This window comes from Cryptotermes secundus, unplaced genomic scaffold, assembly GCF_002891405.2.
Source record: "Cryptotermes secundus unplaced genomic scaffold, Csec_1.0 scaffold1991, whole genome shotgun sequence".
In the NCBI taxonomy this organism is placed as follows: Eukaryota; Metazoa; Arthropoda; class Insecta; order Blattodea; family Kalotermitidae; genus Cryptotermes; species Cryptotermes secundus.
The window spans coordinates 186043-210117 of record NW_019743182.1 but is presented as its reverse complement, the minus strand read 5'-3'; the positions used below and the strand labels follow the sequence as shown (position 1 = coordinate 210117).

The 24075-nt window shown below is 42.3% G+C and overlaps 2 protein-coding genes across 4 annotated transcripts in view; one reads left to right on the top strand and one right to left on the bottom strand.

The window, feature by feature from the left end:
* The window catches only part of LOC111874055 (gastrula zinc finger protein XlCGF7.1-like), a 55409-nt gene that overhangs the window by 14921 nt on the left and 16413 nt on the right, over positions 1-24075 (bottom strand). The window contains exon 4 of one of the 2 annotated variants that reach the window (XM_033755314.1): positions 16332-16391. In XM_033755314.1, coding sequence (XP_033611205.1) covers positions 16332-16391 — 60 coding nt within the window. Of the gene's footprint in view, positions 1-15594; positions 16392-24075 lie in introns of those variants that run through there. The other variant, XR_004514059.1, reaches the window with a different exon arrangement.
* LOC111874056 (sodium/potassium-transporting ATPase subunit beta-2) overlaps positions 1-24075 on the top strand; it is a 36097-nt gene that overhangs the window by 10925 nt on the left and 1097 nt on the right. For both annotated transcript variants that reach the window (XM_023869224.2, XM_023869223.2), the window contains 6 exons: positions 1918-2088; positions 15438-15578; positions 17846-17965; positions 18581-18738; positions 19932-20042; positions 22791-22959. In XM_023869224.2, the coding sequence (XP_023724992.1) occupies positions 1941-2088; positions 15438-15578; positions 17846-17965; positions 18581-18738; positions 19932-20042; positions 22791-22959 (847 nt within the window). In that variant the 5' untranslated portion in view covers positions 1918-1940. The remainder of the gene's footprint in view (positions 1-1917; positions 2089-15437; positions 15579-17845; positions 17966-18580; positions 18739-19931; positions 20043-22790; positions 22960-24075) is intronic.

The following is a 24075-nucleotide window of genomic DNA, read 5'->3' as shown; positions in this document are numbered from 1 at the left end:
CCAACCTTCCCCTTTCAATGTAGTATTTGAGGTTATCACAACGGTGGCTATGAAGAGTTACATCTTCTGGGACATAACTCAGTGTAATCCATTAAAATTCAACCGGCGTTTCGGAAGAACATATCGCCCTCATCTTCAGGGTTTAAGAAGTTCTGCATGCAATGGTTCATGCTGGTTTCTTACTTAGCTTATTATTCGACCCTGAAGACGGAGGTGACATGTTCCTCTGAAACGTCGACGTAGTTGAGGCATTATACTACAACCACGGAGGTCGCGGGTTCGATTCCCGGTGAGGTAATTGGATTTTTTCAATTGACCTAATCCTTCCAACCGCAGTATGGCCCTGGGGCCAACTCAACCTCTAGCATAAATGAGTACAAGGAATCTTCCTGGGGGTAAAGATGCGGCCGGCGCGTAAGGTTGACCTCACCGCCATCTGTGAGCCGGCTGTCTAGGAAAGTAGGAGCCTCGACGACTCACAACCCTATGGGCCTCCTAGGCCTCTTACAGGGATAGCTATTATTGTAGACGTATTTACAGTTCTGTTGCTTAGCAATGGGCATGGCGCAGACCACACTGAAAACAAGTCACGTGAGCTATCTCACCAGTCCGTTGGCGCGCTGATTGTTGTCTAGCAACGAGCTATAAATATTCGTCCTATAGCTGGGTGACCTAGCAACAGACTGTTTACCAGGAATCTGTCTTCGCGGGAGCTTGTTTATCAACCCGTTGCCTAGCAATGGGTGTACATATAACAATATAGATCTATGCATATTCATTTGCAACAACAGACATCAGTTGCATAATATGGATCCATATTATACTATTAACTTTAATCACTTCAGTTAAAGATCACGGAAAGATGCCTGATGATAACCTAAATTACAGGTGGAAACATGTAGCGCAATCTACGCTTACATTAAATAAGTAAGATTTATACCAACATCTGTTGTCCTCACTGAAGATATTCCCGCTTTATTAGCTGTGCCCACGGCTATAACATTGGATAAATATGAAAATGAACACATTTTAGGGCGCTGCATGTATGACGTTAAGCAACTGGGCAGGAGCACGCAATTAGAACAGCAACTACGAATCGATTGGCCTTTCCCTTTAATTGAGTTTACCAAAGTACGACATCTACGTTGCTTCGTACCCAGCTTTTGAGAAGTGGTCTCTATGTACAATTTTTGTGTTACTACCTGGCTACTGCATATGACCTGGCCACTGTTTATAATCTGTTAGTACCTGGCTACTGCATATGACCTGGCCACTATTTATAATCTGTGTTAGTACCTGGCTACTACATAAGACCTGGCCACTATTTATAATCTGTGTTAGTACCTGGCTACTACATAAGACCTGGCCACTATTTATAATCTGTGTTAGTACCTGGTCACTACTTGAAATCTGGTCTCTATTTACAATTTCAAGGCCTGTACCTTTGTTACTATTTGAGGTCCGGCCAAAATTTTCTGTGGTTGTAAAGCGGAGTTTATCTCCCATCTTCAGGGTCGAAGAAGAAGCCGGGAAAGACACCAGCATGAAAGCAGGTGGCAAGCAGAGCTACGCTTTCACGCTGGTTTCTTGCCCGGCTTATTTTTCGACCCTGAAGATGGAGTCGACGTGTTCCTCCCAAACATCGGTTGACTTTCAGCAGAAGACAGTGTTCCTCCTTACCACCGTTGTCACAACCTCAAATCCCACACCTATTGCTATGCTCTGTTACTATTTGACACCTGACCACAGCATCCGAATGCGATCGAAACGAGATCTGCAGAATGCACGGCATGTAATGGAGGCGGTAACCGTGGATTCACCTCGATAACAGTCACGTGACACTGGCAGCGGAGGCTGCAAGGCGATAGGAGGATGAATGACAAGGGAGACCGGACTCTAATAGCACTTCTGTTGCAGATCCCTCGCAGTGTGCTGTAGACATGAGCAAGGGCAACAAGTTCGTGGACCCCATCGACGTACTCTATGAGTACGCACCGCCTCCGCACAAGACAAGGCTTGAGGCCCTCAGAGACTTCTTTTATAACAGTGAAGAAGGATCGTGTCTGGGAAGAACTCCAAAACTATGGCGTAAGTACATAAAATAATAATATTGGAAGCCGGGAATAACCTGTTACCTCCATCTTCTGGGTAGAATAGTAAACGGTGCATGGAGAAACGCGGTGCCGATATATACTTTTTATATATTGGTTATTTAACGACGTTGTCAGTATCTGTAGTATACAGCGTAGATGACAGGACGAGCGATTGGTGGAATGACAATTGGCAAGGGATATCGAAATACAAGGAGAAAGTGACAAAAATGACACTATGCCATAACAAATCCGAGATGAATGAACGTGGGATCGACACCGGGCTGCCTAGTGGGATGCCGGCGACTAACCGCCTGAGCTATGGGACGGACAGAGGGTGAAAACGGCCGTGAACCACTGCCCCAAGTGAGCTAACAGGAGGGAGAAGATATCTGAACCTTAAAATGACGGTTTCGAGCTAACAGGGCGATTATGAAAACAAGTTCTGGGAAGAACTAATCGCATACTTTCCTTTTATACGACAAGTTCCGCACAGAAATCAATTTATTGTTGAGCGTGTATATTCCTTGCCGCGGTAACGTTTTTATCGATCCGTTGCCTACCAACGATAGCGGGGATGATGGGAGGGATTTATGAAGCATGCCGTTGAGATGGGCTCAGGTGTCATGATATACATACCAAATTTCATAAAGAATGGTTCAAGCTTTCAAAGTCTGGTAGGGGGGACACATAGACAGCATAGTGATCTCATAAGCCTACTTTTATGTCTTTCCAAGTAAGGAAAGTAGGCTAAAGGGTGCTGAGGAGAGTATTTGGGCCAAAGAAAGATGAAGTGACGGGAGGTTGGAGAAAACTGCATAATGAGAAGCTTCATAACTTGTACTCTTCTCCAAGTATAATTAGAATGATCAAGTCAAGGGGGATGAGGTGGGCAGGGCATGTAGCACGAATGGGGGAGACGAGGAATGTATAGACGATATTGGTGGGAAAGCCAGAAGGAAAGAGACCACTGGGAAGACCAAGGCGTAGGCGGGTGGACAATATTAAAATGTATCTTAGAGAGATAGGATGGGGTGGTATTGATTGGATTGATATGGCTCAGGATATGGGCCAGTGGAGGGCTCTTGTGAACACGATAATGAACCTTCGGGTTCCATAAAATGCTGGGAAATTCTTCAGTGGCTGCAGATTTGGCGGTTCCTCCAGAAGGGCTCAGCTCCATGAATAAAGTAAAAAAAGGAAAGTAGGCTAAAAATGGCCTATAAACCATTTAAAGACTAGCTGGCTGGTAAATTGCAGCTGGCTCTCGCCAGCACAGTGATTCTTGGTTCCGAGTCTCGCGGGACTCATGTGAGAACTATACGAAATACATAAATACATTCTGTGGGAGGAATGAGGACCTTAGGATGTTGAAGCAGTACACAGAAAACATACTGCTTCTATGTGGGAGTATGAGGAGTTCTATGACCTAGAATATAACGGCGTGTAATCTGGTGAATGTCATCCGACGTTTCGGAGGAACACCGGACTACATGACGTTCTATTAAAGAAGATACAGCTCTTCACACTGCTTCTCGACTACAAAGACAAACGTAGTGCTGTTCAACTTTTTGGAGCTTAAAATTAATCTTAATGCTACTTAAAAATGTAGTCCCCAAGGGCGGGATGACATGAATGAATAGGTAGGAAGCGGTCGTGGCATATTTCAAATACCATCTTAGGATTTGAGGAAGTGACGAAAAGTATGTAAAAAAATCACTGTAGCCGGGGTCTTGGTATTCTCACCACTAGCAGCGTTTTCCCAATTGCAAGAGTATCGTATTCAGTTAGTCAAATTTAAAATTCTGAGATCTGAAGTTGGCACTAACTTCGCCGACAAGCGGCGGTCGCTCGGTCGATATAGTTCGCTTGCGGACTAAAGGCCACGTATTTTTTGTTTGTTTGAAGTTCACACAGCGGCGAGTACTAAGATTACGGTATTATAATAATGTGCCGCCGTACATTTGATCAGATGGGCACCTGAGTTTCGGAGGAAACTGCTACATCCGTCTTCAGGATAAAATATAAAGAGCGGAACCTGATAGTGACCTTACCGAATGACCGAAAATAGATTTGAAATTATCAAGGAAATGTCTTCTGACACGTGACTTCACATAGTCTGGTAAACGTTACCAACATTTCGGATGAACATACTGCCTCCATCGTCAATGTAATAGAGCGAAACACGATAGTAACTTTTACTAATGACAGGAAATATTAAGATCTGTGGTTCCCGCGGTTTCTTTCTGAGATGTGACGCCATGTAATCCACTATTTTTTTTCGGAAGACTATATCGCCACCATCTTCAGGTCGAAAACTAAGCCAAGCAACAAACCAGAAGAAGGAAGTGTACGCTGAGCGAATTACACCCCTGATCTGTGCTTTGTGTCTTTTGCTGTTTTGGACGAGAAACAGCAAATAGATTGGCTTGGACCATAAATGTACAACCCTTAGCAACTTCTGGAAGATCAGTAAATGGGCAGTGTAAGATGAAATGGCCTTTTGTCCAGAAATGCCACCAGCATCTTTCAACAGGCTTGACAGGCCATAAACTCAACAAACAAGCGATTGTTTTTCGGGGTGGGACCTTTTTCCATGTTCTAACGGAAACCTTCCTCCATGAGATATACTTATGTGCTAGGATTTGAGTTTCCTTAACGGTGGTTATGAAGGTTCTTTTCATTCTGGATATAACATCGTGTAATCCGCTGACAGTCAACTGACGTTTCGGAGGAACATGTAACTTTCCATTTTCATGGTAGAAGAATACGCCAAGAACTCTGTTTACCACCTGCTTTCACGCTGGTCTCTTGCTTGGCTTAATCTTCGACCCAGAATATGGTGGCAACACGTTCCTCCGAAACGTCGGTTGGCTTTCAACGGAATACACAGCGTTATATCACAGAAAATATAACTCTTCATACTTACATGTTATTGCTGTAAAGGTGAAAATGTTAATTAACCACGCCTTGAATATGTGTGGGGGAGTGAAGGTATAGCTCCACCATTCTTGACCTTAGCACTAGATAAAGACCTGGCCGCTTTATATCCATGGGAAACAGCTATGATACACGTTGAATAGGGGACTGGGTGACCCTCAGCGCCGGTCTGGACGCTGTCGAATTGAGAAACATCTCTTGTCCCAACCGGGCATCGAACCCCGGCCGTCCAGCCCATAGCCAGTCGCTGTACCGACTGAGCTATCCAGGCTCCAATGCTACTGCAGTTCAACGAATAAATGCAGTTGTTTATAATAGACGTCATCTAACTAAATGGATGCAGATTCCTCCAACGAAAGCTAATAGTTGCTCAGGTAGTCAAAAAATTCCAAACAGTTTATGGAACCCGAAGATTCACTGCCGTGTTTACAAAAACCCGCCGCTGGTTCTTACCCTAAACCAGACGTTTCCGGCCAAGATACATTTTAATATTATCTTATCTATGCTTCGGTCAAACTAATGGTCTCTTTCCTTCTTGGCTTCCTACCAAAACTTTGTACGCATTTCTCTTCCCTCCCTTACCTGTCAATCTCATCCCTGATTTTCTCATTCTAATAATATTTGGCGAAGAGTGCAAATTATGAAGCTCCTCACTATGCATTTTTTTTCATAGCACCCTTTTCTGAAATGCCTTCAATGTGTGGTCTCTCTTTAATGTGAGAGACTAGATTTCACACCCATACAAAACTGTAGGCAAACATATAGTTTTGTGTGCTCTAATCTTTAGGTTTTTGAATAGCAGACGGGAAGATAAAAGATTATATGCTGAATGGCAGTAAGACTTTCCCAGATTTAATTTCCTCTGAATTTTGTCGTATTTTGAGGTTCTCACAGTGGTGAATAAAGAACGCAACCTTCTGGGATGTGACGCCGTGTAGCCTACTAGAAATGTATCGACATTTTGAAGGAACGCACTGTCTCCAGCGCCGAAGAGTAAGCCGAGTAAGAATTCAGCAGAAGCAGGCACAAAGCTGAGATTGATTTACTCTTCGACCCTGCAGATTCAAGCGACATACAACTTTACCTCTACCAAAATCCTGTCTCCCCTTTAACACGTAAGCCACTGATGATGGCGCTATAGTTCAGAAACATATAAGGCATATTTCAGCCAATAAGTTAAGTTCCCAGTATTTGACGTTCATTGACTCATTTTCCTCCAGAAGTGGACACAGAATGCTTCAGTAGTCAAGCGAAGATTTGTGCCGAGGACAACTGCCTCAACGTCGGTCTGTAACCTAATTTAGGAAAAAGCGATACGAGAGACTTGACCTTCCAAGAACACGTTCTGCGGGGAACCCCAAGGTTACACCCAACTTACACAATTCATTGAATCAGTGAAGGAGGGGGCTTGTATGTACGTTTCACAAATATAAAGTAATAGCCTCTTATGCCATAATAAAGCGCAAACCAGGTTTATGCGAAAAGAATTTCATGACTATATAATTCACTGAATTGTGCAGCCACTCAAGAACTTACCGGCATTTTATGGAACCCGAAAGTTCATTACCGTGTTCACAAGAGCCCCTCCACTGGTCCCTAGCCTCAGGCAGATCGATCCAGTGCATACCATCGCATCCTATCCTATCTCCAAGGCACACAAAATGTATACAAAAGTATGCATTTTGTGTACCTTGTTTATGACACACAAGAGGATGCATACTACTAAGACTATCCTCTGTCTCTAAGATGCATCCTAATATTGTCGACCCACCTACGTGTTTAAGATCTAAACGTTTGTGATGATAGTACATTTACTTACTTACTTACTTACTTACTCATGGAGCTGAGCCCTTCTTGAGGAGCCGCCAATTCTGCAGCTACTCAAGAATTTCCCAGCATTTTATGGAACCCGAAGGTTCATCACCGTGTTCACAAGAGCCCTCCACTGGTCCCTATCCTGAGCCAGATTTATCCAATCCATAGCATCCAATCCTTTCTCTCTAAGATCCATTCTAATATTGTCCACCCACCTATGCCTTGGTCTTCCCTGTGGTCACTTTCCTTCTGGTTTTCCCACCAATATCCTATACGCATTCCTCGTCTCCCCCATCCGTGGACAAATATTATATTTTTGAACATCATCCATCGTCTTCTTTATGTCTAAAAACCGTTCTGTTTATTTTTTTAAAACACGATGTTTCGGAGACTGAATTCTGTCTCCGTCTTCAGGTAAAACCTACTGAGTTAGTCCCTATCTCCGGATATTATTGAGGAACCAAGCGAAATCAGCAGAAGTTTAGCCAGAGTGGGCTGTTCTCACGTCCACACTGAAGTCTATATGTGTGGCGCAACATCACACAGTTACCCTTCCCACTAGTTCAGAATTAGGGATCTGAATTTCATCTGCGAACGTATTACTGTTTTCAGTGATGCAGAAAGCTGTTACGTACAAAGAATGCAATTAAAACGTCACGATAAAGAGTCCTGTACTCTGAAATAAAACGTTGTGTAACAGGTAAAGTTGTTCCTGTGCTCAGCGAATTAAGCACTACGCCATGAAGGCGTATGGGGGAGTGGATGTATAGATCCACATTTTTTTCGTCTCGACCCTAGCTGGAGGTGTGGTCAGCTTCACGCCCCGGGTAAAGAGCCCCCGGTACCAATTGGATAGGAGACTGGGTGGGCCCCAGAGCCAGTCTGGACGATTTGGAGAAGAGAAAATCTTCGACCCTACCGGGACTCAACTCCGACCCCTCAGTCGTCCAGCCCGTAGCCAGTCGCTGTACCAACCATGCTACCCCGGTTCGTTATAACGCCGTGTATTCTGGTGAAAGTCTACCGACATTTCGGAGGAACATGTCACCTCCATCTTCAAGGTAGAATAGTTAGCCAAGCAAAATGCTAGCATGATACAGACAGCAACCAGTGCTGGGCTTACACTTCAACCGTGAAGATGGAAGGACTGTGTTTTGTAATATCGGCAACACAAAAAAGTTGTCCTTGTGGTTCATGAATTAAACATTATGCCATGGAGACATGGGGAAGTGGAGCTATAACTCCACCACTCTTGGCCTTGGGACTAAATGGAGTGGTCAGCTTCACGCCCTGGCCCCTTTACCCTCCGAGGAAAGAGGCGCCGGTACCCACTGAATAGGAGGCTGGGTAGGCCCGAATCGGTCTGGACGCTACGGAGAAGAGAAAATCTAGCCCCTACCGTGAAACGAACCCCGGCCGCCCGGCCCGTAGCCCGTCACTATACCGACTGAGCATTCCCGACAGAGTCGGTAACACGTCTCAGTAAGCCTATTATTTTTTTATTGCTAGTGGGGTGGGACTAAGTCCCTTGTACTGCGGCCACTTCTGGCCTATTGTACCAGCCCCAGATGATAGGTGAGGGTGATTGTGGAGCAATTGGTGGAATGAAGATTGGCAGGGGAAACCGAAGTACTCGGAGAAAACCTGCCCCAGCGCCACTTTGTCCACCACAAATCCCACTTGAGCAGACCCGGGATAGAACCCGGGCTGCCGAGGTGGGAAGCCAGCGACTAACCGCTTGAGCTATGACGCGGTCGACTCGGTAAGCCTTACTCTATGATGGTGGTGATGAATCTGTCATGGGTGTTCAACGACGCTTTCATGAAGGAGACGACAGCGTCTGACTGTAGGATGACAGGTGAATCATGATATATTGGAAAGTATCTGGAGGGAGCCGATAGTGAACTAATCGAGGTACTAACACGGCATTTGCATGTGGCAAGCGTGGAACGTTGTCTCTAGAACAACCCGTCTGGCGGTGAAGATGATTTTAGTCCGCAAGCGAATTATACCGACCGAGCGACCGCCGCTCGTCGGCGAAGTTTAGTGCCGACTTTTGCGTGTGGTCAGCGCAACGAATCCCCACGGCCGTTTGAAATAGCTCCTCAGTTGTCATCACGAGGCTGAGTGGATCCCGTTCCAGACCCACTACTTCTCAGAAAAAATTCTGGTAGCGCCGGGAATCGAACTCGGACCACTGGATCTGTAGCCAGGAACGCTGGCCACTAGATCACAGAGGCGGTCCCGGTGAAGATGAAAACCAATATAAATGGTCGGATTCGAGGTTCTCATATGGTGAGCATGAAGAGCACTATCACGTGGGATGTGATACCGTGAAGGTTACCGACGTTTCGGAGGTACTACCTCGGTCCTCCGAACTAACTAACATGGAGCTGAGTCCTTACAAGAAGCAGCCAGTCGCTCAGTTTCATTACCGTGTTCACAAGAGCCCTTCACTGTGCCCTATCCTGAGCCAGATCAATCCAGTCCACACCTCCCCATTCTATCTGAGATTCATTTTAATATTACCCTCTCACAGACGGGTCTCTTTCCTTCTGGGTTCGTCTGAAATATTTGGTAACCTTCTACGTACATTGCTACATGTCCTCATATCCCAGAAGTCAGTATTCTGAAAAAAAAAAAGATGGTTGTTTTGTGGCCGTACAGAATATCGTGTGAAATAAATGAGCATCGTGTTTGTAATGTTGTGTCTACATGTCAGCTTGGCATCAATAGCGACAGAAGTGATTTGCCCACTATCATTACGTCATTTCCTCATTAACATTGTGTCTCCACACGTAGAATATGATGACCCAATTTTCAGAGTGGGCAGTCATTCTCTATCTCTCTGCTTTGATAGTACAGGTCTGCCAACTTGATTCGTTAAGTTACCTCTCTAATTTGCTACTTCATGTAAAGGTAAAAAGAGGCGAAGCTGTCACTGTGATTAGCTAATTAAGCACTACGTCATAAAGACGTGTGGACCACCATACGTCTTCATGGCGTGATGCTTAATTAATTAAGCACAGGTCGAACTTATCCTTTACCTTAAATTCGCGGGACTTCAATTATTTTATTTATAAAGCTGCTTGGGATCCACTGCCTTAGATATACCTTAGATGAGAGATCATCCAATCATATGGCTTCTGCCCATGCACGACAACAGACAAACACGTAGCCATACATATAGTTTCTCTTCGGGATACGAACACGCTCCTTAGAGCTCGAATTAACCGTGATTCGCCTCTTCTTACTATCGCCCATGTTCTTGTACCTGATCGTCAGAATTGTAGGGTTTGTTACAATGTGTCACCCCCTCCCACCATGCAACCGCAACCACTGCCCCGTTGCGTTTTGTCGTATGTTTTACGCACGACCCACAGGCTTGCCCTAAAAAAGCACGGCCCGTACCCATAGATATATGCAGTTCGTAAGAGCAGGTAAGAATCGCTGTTCAAGAATCGTGATAAGTTGCGATTATGGAGAGATCATTGTTATTTTAGTACCAGTCGAGATAAGGGCAAAGGTGAACTGTTTGTAAATATCGCTTCCATATCTTGTTTCACACTGTAGAGCGAGCATGAGATGTGAAAGTTGAAAGAAAAGTTTCAGGCACGAAACACTGGTTAAACTGCCGGGGTCCCATAATTAACTGCGTTCATATACAAAAGAGAAGCTGCGATAGTTCAGTCGGTATAGCGACGGGCTACGGGATGGACGGCCGGGGTTCGATTCCCGATAGGGGCAAGAGATTTTTCTCTATTCCACAGAGTCCAGATCAGCCCTAGGGCACTCTCAGCCTCTTATCCAATGGGTACGGGGGCTCTTTCCCCGGGGTAAAGGAAACCACTCACCTCCATCTAGTGCCGAGGTCAAGACAGCTCTTCATAACACGGCTGTGAGAACCTGAATCCCTGCTATTTCTCTTTAATAAAAGAAATGGCGAGCTTAGGGTCCAGATGTCCATAGAAACAAACGCATACACGAGTAAGTCTTCCCGTAGGCCGCGCCATAGCTCAAGCGGTTAGTTGCTGGCTTCCCACCGCGGCGGCCGGGGTTCGATCCCGGGTCTGGTCAAGTGGGATTTGTGGTGGACAAAGTGGGGCTGGGGCAGGGTTTTTTCAAGTACTTCGGTTTCCCCTGCCAATCTTCATTCCAGCAATTGCTCCACAATCACCCTCACCTATCATCTGGGGCTGGTACAATAGGCCAGAAGTGGCCTCAGTACAAGGGACTTAGTCCCACCCCGCTAGCAATAAAAAAATCTTCCCGCAAGGTGGCCGTTAGATTTATCGTTGTGTGAAAATATTCGTAGTTTTCAACAGCAAATTTGACTAAAATCTGTACAGTGGTCATCAAGTTGTTTCATCCGTAAGGACAACCGGAAGGTGGAGACGAACTTGATACGCATTCTGCAAGGTTTCGAGAAAAGCACATCCATGCCCCGAGATGGAATCAAACTGTCTTATCTAATTCTCATCGATCCTGTAATTATCACGTCATTATGCGAGTGCTCCCAACACTGATACCAAGCTTGCAGATAACCCGAACATTATGAGTAATTCGTTAATCTTATCAAACCAAGTGGTTACTTTATGTACCACCTGCTGTAATACGCTAAAACCCTACGTTGACTTAGGTTTTCAAATTTTACGAACAAAACTGAAACACAGTCGGTAAATCTGAGCAAGAGACAGGCTAGCCAAGTAGAATGGGCTTGGTGATCCCAGCGAAGCAATCTGTCATGTCTCTTTCACTATTAATCCCTTTAGTATACGATGTACCACCTGCTTCAGCGTTTCAGAAGTCTGCAGTTTGCTCACATCGTGTCAATGTTAGGTGGGTCCCTTGTCACCACGGCATGGCGCGTCCTCAGGTTGGGGAGGGAGGAGACGCCCTCCAGGTATGGAGGGAAGCTGCGAAATATTGAATAAGCAGTCGCGGACAGCCGACAAGGGTTGATCCTCAAGCTTGGAGGTTGGGTGTAAGGCTAACAACTGCTCACCGTAAAAAGGTGCTGAGAATATTTGGACCGAAGAGAGATCAAGTGACAGGAGGTTGGAGAAAACTGCATAATGAGGAGCTTCATAACTTGTACTCTTCTCCAAGTATAATTAGAATGATCAAGTCAAGGAGGATGAGGTGGGCAGGGAATGCAGCACGAATGTGGGAGGAGAGGATTGCATATAAGATACTGGTGCGAAAGGCAGAAGGAAAGAGACCACTGTGAAGAGCAAGGCATAGGTGGGTGGACAATATTAAAATGGATCTTAGAGAGAGAGGATGGGATATGTGGCCATCAAGTTCACTGGGACCCTTGATATGAACAGTCTGCACTGAGACATACCATATATTTGAGTCTAAATGTATTTATTAAATACACAAGGGATTACCCATGCAAACACTTTTATCGCATTCTGTTACATCAAAGTCTATTTATCATTCTGAATTTTATCACATTATGTTATGTAATTTCAGTGAATCAACTAATTCATCTTTGTGTATTTCAGGTTCACCAAATGTTGGCACACTTAATATTTGTGCATTTCTCGTGATTCTGTGTTTTGCTCATAGCAATTCAGATGCTTAATCCCATACAGCACAATGCTTACTAATTGTACCACCTACTTTAACATCAAAGAACACTGTATTCTGCTCAGATGGTGTATTTATGGGGTTCACTCAGAATAAATAGGGGTTATTTCCCAAACAGCATTAAATGATAGTCTTTTAATGGAGATGCAGTGTTCGCTGTGAGGTATGAACTGAATTCTTTTAGTGTTATTTACATGAATTCAGTTTTCAAACTCTGACAGGTGCATATCGGTCCGCGAAGTGCACATGGCTTTCAGAATTCCTTATGTGTATGATTACATAATAAAATATTCAGGAAACAGGCAGAAGTCATCCAAAGCAAGCATAAGCGGCATATACTTGACGGTGGTCAGGCCTACAACTGTTCAAGTAACTAACTGCTGTTTCGAAGTGAATGAAAAAACGTTAAGACATAACCTGCTGTACAAGCCCGCATTGACAGATGTCATCTGAATACCTTAAGTAAACGTTACTCATTATGGTAAAGTGAGGAAATTTGTTGTGTGTCCATGAAGTACAAGTAACCTTAGAACACTGAGTGCGTGTGGGTACCAGTTTAAAACAAAAATGATGTTTTTGTGCAGGGTAATGTGGCACAAGCGTGAAGCACACTATTCATTTCCATCTAGTGCTGAGGTCACAAATGCATAGAGCTCTACCTTCACTCTCCCATGCATCTTCATGGCACGGTGCTTACACACAGGAACAGCCATGCCTTCTTACTTTCCCCATGTATGTAGTATGAGAAAGTATCAGGAAAATAATGGCACGTGCACTAAGGGCCCACATGGTTAAGCAGCGCACATGTCTTAATTTGGACAATCAGCAACCAGCAATACTCTATTGAAAAACAATTGATTCCGTTTCCAAAGTAATGTAGTCAAGGCCAATTGTGTATGTGAATTAACTACCTTCATGGAGCTGAGTCCTCTATAGGAAGGTGGCAGTCACTCAGCTATGTGTTCACAAGAGCCCACCACTGGGGGATGAATTCAGTCCATACCACACCATTTTATCTCTCTAAGATCCGTTTTAATATTATACTCCCACCTATGCCTTGGTCTTCCTAGTGCAGTGTTCCGCAACCTTTTTCTACTCGCGGCGCACCATGAAGAATGCATGACTCAACACGGCACACCAAAATGTTATTCCCCTCAAAAACGCATGCTATCAGACAATTAATATAAATACATAACGTGATCAACTTATTACTATAATATTATTATATTGTTATTTTATTATCATTAAACAGAAATCGACTGGTGCATTTATTAGCAATTAATGAACTTTAATTCACTGTAGAGTGTAGAAAATACACTTCTATTACTATTAAAGTAAATACAGTAATTCTACTCATAACTTCAATGTGATACTTGCGCCTGCGTAGCTTCACACAGGCGACTGATCCGTGGTGGAATCGTTGACAACGCAAGTCTCATTTCTTCATCGATGGATTTGAGCTGCTTCCTCTTTGATGTCTTAATTTCTGTTAACATCGATAAGCCCAGTTCACACAAATATGTAGTTGAAAATGGCAATAACACATTAACTGCCATCTCGGAGATAGCCGGGTATCCACTCCTTATTGCCAACCAAAACGTATCCAAAGGCACTTCGAGAAGTTTTAGTTTCAATGTTCTGTCTGCTTTTAAATCTGCGAGTTCCTCTTCTATATTAATCGGATGATGTTCTGAATTCACAACAAATGGATCATGAACCAAGTCAAAATCTTGTACACTGTCTCCAAAATACTTATTAAATTTCTGCTGCAGCATTTCTAAATGTTCTTTAATTGTGTCCATCACCACTTTATTGCCGTCAGCAAGTGTCCATACAGTCGAGGACATCTCAAACGACCCATCTGTAATTCTCTAACTAGCAACCAAAATTTGCAAACTACTTCAGAGCACAGCTGTGATAGAACTGAAAGATTGTAAAACGCAGGATCTCTACTCTTCAAACGGAAGAAGTGACATTATACCGACTTATTTTGGAAATATTTATAATTTTAAATTAAGTCCAACAATCGGTGGGTGCATCGTTACAGGAAGAAAGTCATAAAGTTGAAGAAGCTCTAACTTCTAACAAACGGGCAAATACCGAAACAGCGTTATAAAAGACAGGAAAACCCATGCTAATCCCTGCAGTTTTAGGGAAAAGCACGTACACAGAACATGCGGCAAGCATATCAAAGAAGCTGCGTCAATGCGAGGAAAATAAAAAAAAAAATCAATAATGAAAACTATGATATAACAACAACTGGGTAAATAATTTACGTTTAATTTCTTAGAATACAACATTATGTACATAAAAAACCACAGCATTAATAAAGAATAAACAAGCATCATCTTATTTAATCAGTGCAGTGGCTGAGAATAAAATACAAGCATATGAAACACGGTAACTGGGATAAAATAAAACGAATAAAATTCGACAATTAATTTCTTTCAATAGGTAAAAGTTTGCGTCACACCTTTCACTTTGTGACAGCACACCGGTTGCTGAACACTGTCCTAGTGGACTCTTTCCTTCTGGCTTTCCCACCAAAGTCCTACATGCATTCCTCTTCTTCCCATGCATGCTACCTACTCTGCATATCTCATCCTCCTTGACTTGATAATTTATGAAAAATACAAGTTATGAAGCTCATCATGCAGTTTTCTCAAACTTCCTACCACTTCATCTCTCTTCAGTTGAAATATTCTCCTCAGCACCCTGTTCTCAAATGCTTTCTGTCTCTGTTCTTACCTCAATGTCAGAGATAAAGTATCACATCCATACAAAACTACAGCTAAGATTATACTTTTGCATATTTTAATTTTTATGTTCTTGGGCAGCAGGCAAGAAGACAAAAGGTTCTGAACTGAATGGTAACAACCATTATCAAAATTCAATCTGCTCTTGATTTCTTCATGGATCAAATTTTGATTTGTTATCTGTGTCAGATTTTCAAAGGATTTCAAAATTTGTTATGTCTCTTTTCTTTTTCTCTTGCAGTCAGAGTGTTTGTGTTCTACCTATTCTTCTATATTGGACTGGCGGCTTTCTGGGCAGCCTGCATGTGGGGGCTACTGAACACCATAAACGAGGATACTCCTACGTACACACTAGACAGCTCTATAATTGGATCATCACCTGGTAATCTATCATAATTCCTGTGTTCACGTTTCTACATACTGCTGAAAGCTTGAATGTACAATGACAAATACATTTCTGATAACAGATCTGATACTTCACTAAAGACTAGACAGTCCATAAGCTGGGTGATAAGGTCTGTGATGATGCACATTGCGATATTAAACTGACACACATTGGACATTGTTCATTATCTTGTTCTGGTTTCAGAATCTAGAGACTGGTTCTCTCTTTGAAAATGGACACATATCAGTTGAACCCATTAAGCAGAAATAACACATATAGCTGGATTCTATGTAGTTGTCCCACCTGAGCAAGTCTCTACATGTCTTAGTATTATTTCAACGCTTTTTAGATATATTGGAGGGGCCAACCAGAAATTTGCTTATGAACTTAAGGTTTAAGCCACTTAATCACCCAACAGTATTCAGAGTAGAAGAAATTAGTTTTAAAAATAATTTTAATTGTTAGCATTATTTCATATATTTTTCTTCTTCAGTCTTGATTTTTTCCTAAAAGTCTGGCTTGGGGGGGTACAGGACAGACACCTGTTTATTGTTCTTTGATTCACTGATGAAAGTTTTTGGTTAATATGCATATTGGTCATCTTATGGGTATAGCAAATGATGCTGGCTGGATTTCATTAAGTATATCAAGTGTGTCATGTGAAAACTGGGGAGCAGGTTAATTGTCAGAGATCATCTTAACTTGAAATTGTATGTTGTAGTTTCTCTATAAGCTAGTGCTTGTACTTACTTAAGTACATGGCATATGCTGTTTTGATGGCAGTGTGTATCAGGAAGCAGACTGCATGTGCTGTAATGAATGTGGAAGAAAACTAGCATTAAAATTTATCTCAGGAAAATGGGTTGGGCATATAGAAGGGAATACAACTGGCCAGGTTGGGGTCAGAAAGCATACTGCTAAGAACACGGCAATGAATAACTATCTTCTAGGTTGTACAAATAAAACTGTGTGGTTTTGTAGACAGGTACCAATATTTCAGAGCAACTTCCTGCGCTCATCTTCAGCATAGAAATGTAAGCTGTATGTGGACCTCTCTTCTACCAACCATCTTCCGTTCCTCTCATATTTTCCCCTGATGATCTGCTCTCTGTGGAACTTCCATTTATTAGTGCTGCTACTTCCTATTTGTCTGGTCACATCCATTGCTCCTGTCATTCCTTCTCTAAAGANNAAGATCAGTTGGACCGATTATGTGAGAAATGAAGAAGTGTTAATTAGAGTCAGTGAGCAGAGGAATATCCTACATGAAATAAGAAAACGGAAGGCTAATTGGATTGGTCATGTTTTACGCAGAAACTGCCTTCTAAAAGAAGCTATCGAAGGAAAGATAGATGGGCGGATAGAAGTGACAAGAAGACGAGGAAGAAGACGTAAGAAGATGCTGGATGACCTTGGGGACAGAAGAGGATACTGTCATTTGAAGGAGAAAGCTCTAGATCGCATTAAGTGGAGGAATTGTTTTGGAAGAGACTGTGGACCTGTCGTCTTGACAGATTACTGATGATGATGATGATGATCTGCTCTCTGTGGAACTTCCATTTATTAGTGCTGCTACTTCCTATTTGTCTGGTCACATCCATTGCTCCTGTCATTCCTTCTCTAAAGATGGAAGGTAGTGGGTTTGATTCCCGATGAGGGCATTTTATTTTCTATTTACCTAATCCTTCCAGTCACACCATGGCCCTGGGGTTGACTCGGCCTCTGATAGAAATGAGTACCAAGAATCCTGTGGGGTAAAGGGCAGCCAGCAAATAAGGCTAACAACCTCACTGCCATCTGTGAGCCAGATGTTAGGAAAATGTGGGATCCTCGATGTCTCACAACCCTATGGGCCTCCATGGCTGTTACAGAGATAGCTTTACCTTTTTTACCAAGATCATTTCTTTCCAAGGTCAAATCAATCTTTCGCCATGAAGAAAGCAGTAAATTCCTCTATAACTTTGATACCTTAAGGCAGTAATCTTCATTTGCTATTCTGAGAGCCTCAAATCCTTGACAGTAATGAATGCTTGTGTTACACACACGCAGGATATTTTTTGACTGGCTTGATAACTATCAGTCAACATTTCGAAGAAAACCTTCTATAGTGGAGTCAGTTAATGAAACTCTAAATAATGGAATGTACTCCATTTTAGTTTTATTTCATCTCTCTTAGTTCAAAGTGTTTTCCTCAGCACCCTATTTTCAAGTACTTGTAATTCATAATAATAACAGAGTAAATGTCTTTACTGTCATGTGTTCAGGTCTGGCGTCTCGTCCAGTGCCCCCAGAAGGACGTGAAAGTATACTGACTTACAGCCAAGTAAAAAAGTCATGGCTATCTTCAAGTGACTGGCTACCATCAGTGGATGAATTCTTGCAAGGTATCACTGCTTCTCATAATGGAACTGAGGATCCTAAACAAGCATGAAGACAGTGAACTTCATTCTTAAGTTTAAATTTGGATGTCACTGATATGGCACACTGATTATGGGTATTCTTTTGGACTTTTCCCATAACCCCAGATTTCTAAAACTACTACCTACTATTCTACTACTATGACTCAATTTCCTTCATCAAGAAAGTACGTGATATATTTTTTACTTTTTAAATATTTACCATTTACAATCATCATCATTATTTCCAGGAATTACTATTGTACAAGAGCTGGGATAGCTCAGTCGATAGCCAGGGTTTAATTCCCAGCAGAGGCAAGAGATCTTTCTCTGCTCCACAAGAGCAAGTGGCTCAAGTGGTAATGTTTGTGGCCTATATTCACAAGATGGCCTGTTAGCATGACTATGTTGAGATTTTTTGTGGTTTTCCTCAATCCCTCCAGGCAAATTCCAGGATAATTCCGCACATCATGACCAGTTTGAATGAGCCAATGATGGTATCACTGAATCATCTGATGCTATATAATCCAACTTACTGTGAGCATCGTTAAATAAATGCACATAAATTCTTCCATTAGTTGGTTATTTATTCCTATGTTTCAGAATATCAGACGACAGTCAATAACAGTAAGGAATGTAACTATACTTCTGGGAGAGACGATGAGAATATGGTGTGTGATGTGGACATAAATAGTTGGGGAGACTGTAAACCTAATGGCACTTTCATTCCAAATGTATGCATGTTCTTCAAGATCAACAAGGTAAGCAGCAACTGATGCAAGATCAGCGAGCACAAGACACTGGTACATATTCCTCATACGTGTTTGTGAATCGCAGAGCCTTATTATTTCGGCCCATTGCCTCTATAGGTGTATGATTAAAATGTGATGAAAATCTGTCAGACCTTTTTGTGAAAGCTGACATTTCATATTTACATCATAGCATGCATGCTGTTATTTTCTTGAAGATACCACTGTGCAGTTTTGTTTAGGACAATGATCTCCATAAATTACTGAAATTTAATCACAATTGTTACAGAAGATCTTGGAAAAGTAGGGCCCCTAATTTTTAAGTTACAATGTTCATATTCAGCAATCACTGACCTATGATGGAGACAAAGTCTTACGTACTGAATATGAACAAAATCCATCCTGCCATTCAGGTGCTAGCAAAGGACATTATAGCACCTCTGCATCTGCATTAAGCTATCAAATGTTCCTGTACACTCATAAAAAGTGCAGTTCTGCACATTGCTGCAGGTCCCTATCAGGCGGTACGGTGACAGCAGGAACCTAAATAGCTTTACAGCCTCTCCACACCCACTGCAAGCTATAAAATGTTCCTGTACAGTCACGAAAAGTGCAGTTCTGCACATTGCTGCAGGTCCCTGTCAGTCTGTACATTGACAGCAAGAACCTAAACAGCTTTACAGCCTCTCCACACCCACTGCAAGCTATAAAATGTTCCTGTACAGTCACGAAAAGTGCAGTTCTGCACATTGCTGCAGGTCCCTGTCAGTCTGTACATTGACAGCAAGAACCTAAACAGCTTTACAGCCTCTCCACACCCACTGCAAGCTATAAAATGTTCCTGTACAGTCACGAAAAGTGCAGTTCTGCACATTGCTGCAGGTCCCTGTCAGTCTGTACATTGACAGCAAGAACCTAAACAGCTTTACAGCCTCTCCACACCCACTGCAAGCTATAAAATGTTTCTGTAGTCATGACAAAACTTGCTGAATGTTTTTCCAGCTAAAGCTGTATTCTTGGAAGCATTTATATTAAATCTTACTTGTACTTGTCAAAACTGTATATGGATAAGACTGTATTTTAAGTAATACTTTAGAACCTGGTGATACCTCTTAGAGTAGGTTGTGACTCCCATCTGATCCAAATATAATCCAGAAATAAATAAAATGTAAAGTTTGTAAATGAAACATATCTCTATATTACAGATATTTGAATGGAAGCCAGATTATTACAAAGACCTGGAATCCCTACCACAGGAGATGCCTGAAGACCTGAAGAATGTAATCAATGACACATTTTATCTTTTCCCAGCAGCAGTAAGTGTTGATCTGTGTGGATGCAAAAACTTTTGACTATGAAGTTACTGAACTTGGAAGTGTATTGGTTCTCATTATTTAAATACCCCCCCCCCTTTTTTCCTTAGTGGGGTTGGACTAAGTCCACTTGGTACTGTGGCCCCTACTGGTCTATTGTACCAGCCCCAGATGATAGACGAGGGTGATTGTGAAGCAAGTGGTGGAATGAAAATCGGCAGGGGAAACTGAAGTACTTAGAGAGAACCTGCCCCAGTGCCACTTTTTCCACCACAAAACCCACATGACCAGACACAGGCTCGAACCTGGGCCAATGCAGTGGGAAGCCAGCAACTAACTGCTTGAGCTATGGTGTGGTCTTTTAAATACCTTACTAGTATGTATCGCAGCCACAGCTGATAAAGCAATCTGCAAATATTACAGTAAATTTTCTGGGTGTGATAAAAGTCACTGTTCCCAGTCTCATGTTTTTAACTATAAGAGTATAGTTAAATTCATGTCATTAGGTTTTTGCAGTTGGAACTTAACATGTAACTTCGGTATTTGGGACTGTGTCAAGCAGAATGTTGAATGTTTGGCACATCTCATATAGAACTTGCAGTGTGTGGTGAGTTAGGGATGAAGCCATGATTGGGTGAAACAAAGGAACAAGGTTCTATCCATTAGGTAAAGTTATCCTTGTAACAGGCCGTGGAGGCCCATAGGGTTGTAAGAGGTTGAGGCTCCCACATCTTCTAGACAATTTGCTCACAGATGGTGGTAAGGTCATCAGCCTTATACACCGGCTGCCCTTTACCCCCAGGAAGATTCCTGGTACTCATTTCTGTTAGAGGCTGAGTCAACCCCAGGGCCATACTGCAGCTGGAAGGATTAGGTAAATTGAAAAAAATCAACCTTATCGGGATTCAAACCCACAATCTTCTGGCTTGTAGCCATAAGATTGTTGGTTGCCTCAACCAACCTCCTCTATCCATTAGGGAACAAACAAATGGTTAATGAAAAGAAGTGATGAAAAATGTTTCAGCTGCCAGGTCTTCCTTAATTCAGGAAAGTATTTCTTTAGCAACCATTTGGTAAGGGGAAGAAGAAAAAAGGAAGGTTTTAGTAACATGATTAGGAAAAGAAATGTTGAACAAACCTCACTGACCACATAAAAGGAAATTCTTCCACACAGTTGCTAAAATACCCATCTATCACCTCTTGTCCTAAACATGTGGCTGCCAAAATTTTTTCATAACCTCTTTTCAGGTCTACCTGGTCATCAGAACATTTTTGAAAATCTCCCTTCATTAGTCATGTGGTCACTCCCTACTGGACTGCGCTTTGTTGTTTCATTCAGTCACAGCGTCATCTCTGACTCAAGATTTAGATAAAAACTGCCAAACCCACCCAAAGCCATTAACCGTGATGATGGCAACTGCAGTGTTTGCCAAGACACTGGACAACATTCAACATACGACATGGCATATTCTCTACTGTAGAAGCCACATATACTCTTTTTTTGCCTTTATAACATCAGTGAAGAACATTCAGATGAAATTAATCATTATCTTCTTTAGTAAAGGATAGAGTTTACACATTACATATGCCTACACAAAATCTATTTCATACCCCTAATTAGCAATGAACGCAGTATTTTGTTATTTCTTCCTTAAAGTTTTAGCTAATACATATTGTGATACTGACAAGGAAAGTAGTCAGAACCTGAGTGAACAGGTACTTATACTTGTTAAACTATGTGAAGTAACTACCACTGAAAATTACTGTTTTCTATGATGTGACGCCGTGTAGTCTAGGAGATATCAGTGTTTCAGAGACAGCTGTTTCCATGTACAAGACAGATTACCCACCATTCAGTTGGCGAGGGATCCCTGTATTTGTTACTGTGGGATATCTGCTCAAGGCAGGAACTGTGCAATGAGAGAAACAGCCGTTGCTATGAAATGACCATAAGCAAGGCAAATATACTAGACCCATTTAAAGTCAACAGCTCAAGTAACATGTTTCTGTTGCTAAGTGGCTGCTTCTTAATAAACCAGATGACTGTTGCTATGCAACAGTGCGGTAAACATACACACAACAATGGAAGAGTTGTGCTTTCTATGTGGTCTGTCCTGAAATGTTATAACTGAGACAAGTCAGTTGTCAGAGTTCAGATGAGTTCAAAGTCTGACTGTGAAGAGAACACTTTATGTGTATTACTTAGAGTGTGTAATGCTGTGAGATGGTTATGGTTCCTGTGTTAAAATCCATTGCCAGGAAATGGCTAGTGGAGATTTTAATAGAGTGAGGAGACCAGCATGCATAACACTGAACTGTACACGGTGGAAACAGCAACAATGCTGTAGTTATTTGTAGTACAACCTGTAATAGTCAATAAATGAAGCATCAAATCCAAACGTCATCTGTAGTCACACATACACATGACATTATTATATCTGGTCACATTTCAGGTACTCCATTTTAGCACATTTTAAAAGGTTTAAACAGAAAATGTGACGTTGTTCAAATGAAACATGTTCAGGGTGAAGGAGCATAAGCTGTTAGAAACAGTGACATTGAGGCAGGCCTCCCACTGGTTCACGAACTGATGGACCCCCATGTGACTGCTGGCATCACGCATACAGCCATGACATCACCTAGAACTGCCATATTCATTAGCAGTGCTGCAAACATGTTTCATTTGAACAATCTTCATATAAATTGGATCTCACTAAATTTACATAATTTCAAATGACTTCTAATTTTCAGAAGAACAAAGTGTGGCTTAGCTGTGAGGGGAGAAACCAAGACGATCAACAACATCTGGGAACTATTAAATATTATCCAGAGCAGGGGTTCCCTGGTTACTATTTCCCATTCCGTAATCAAATCGGTTTCAGAAGCCCTATTGTAGCCATGCGTATCTTGGAGCCAAAACGTAAGTCATCCATCTCACTTCTGAATCAAGCATCAATTGCTGTACTTTCATGCTTCACTTGAGTGTGTTCACAGGTTTAATTTTGCAGTGCTTTCTGTGCTTAATTCTTTAAGCACTATGCCGTTCAGACATTTGGGGGAGCGGACTACAGACAGGACAGCCGAGGTTCAATTCTCAACAGTGCAACAGTTTTCTCTTTTCCACAGTATCCAGACTAGCACTGGGACCCACCCAGCCTCCTATCCAATGGGTACCTGGGGCTCTTTCCCCTGGGATACAGCAGCAGGGACGTGAAGCTGACCACTCATCTCCATCTAGTGCCAAAGTCAAGAATGGTAGAGCTATACCGCCACTCCCCAAATGTATTCAGGGAATAGTGCTCAACTACTTAAGCACAGGCACAACTTCACTTTCGTGGTCAAAACAAGATCCATATTTTCTGTCTGCCAGAAACTGCTCCCATTGAACCATTACCTTTCGCCACTGATGTCATACATGAACATACACTGAAGCCAAACCACTTGGAACATCACAGTCACATCATCATCATCATCAGTAATCTGTCAGATGACAGGTCCGCAGTCTCTTCCAAAACAATTCCTCCACTTAATGCGATCTTGAGCTTTCTCCTTCAAATGATAGTATCCTCTTCTGTCCCCAAGGTCATCCAGCATCTTCTTATGTCTTCTTGTCACTTCTATCCGCCCCTCTATCTTTCCTTCAATAACTTCTTTTAGAAGGCAGTTTCTGCATAAAACATGACCAATCCAATTAGCCTTCCGTTTTCTTATTTCGTGTAGGATATTCCTCTGCTCACTGACTCTAATTAACACTTCTTCATTTCTCACATAATCGGTCCAACTGATCTTCTCCATCCTTCTCCAACACCACATTTCGAAACTTTCCAGATGTTTCTGATCTACTGCCCTAAGTGTCCATGTTTCAGCCCCATACAGAGCTATGCTCCAAATGTAGCATTTCACTAGTTTCTTCCTCAAATTTAAGTCCAATTTGCTGGTAAAAAGATTCTTCTTCTTGCTAAATGCAGATTTTGCCATGGCAATCCTGGATTTAATTTCACAAGTACACCTTCCATCATCTGTTAACAAGCTACCC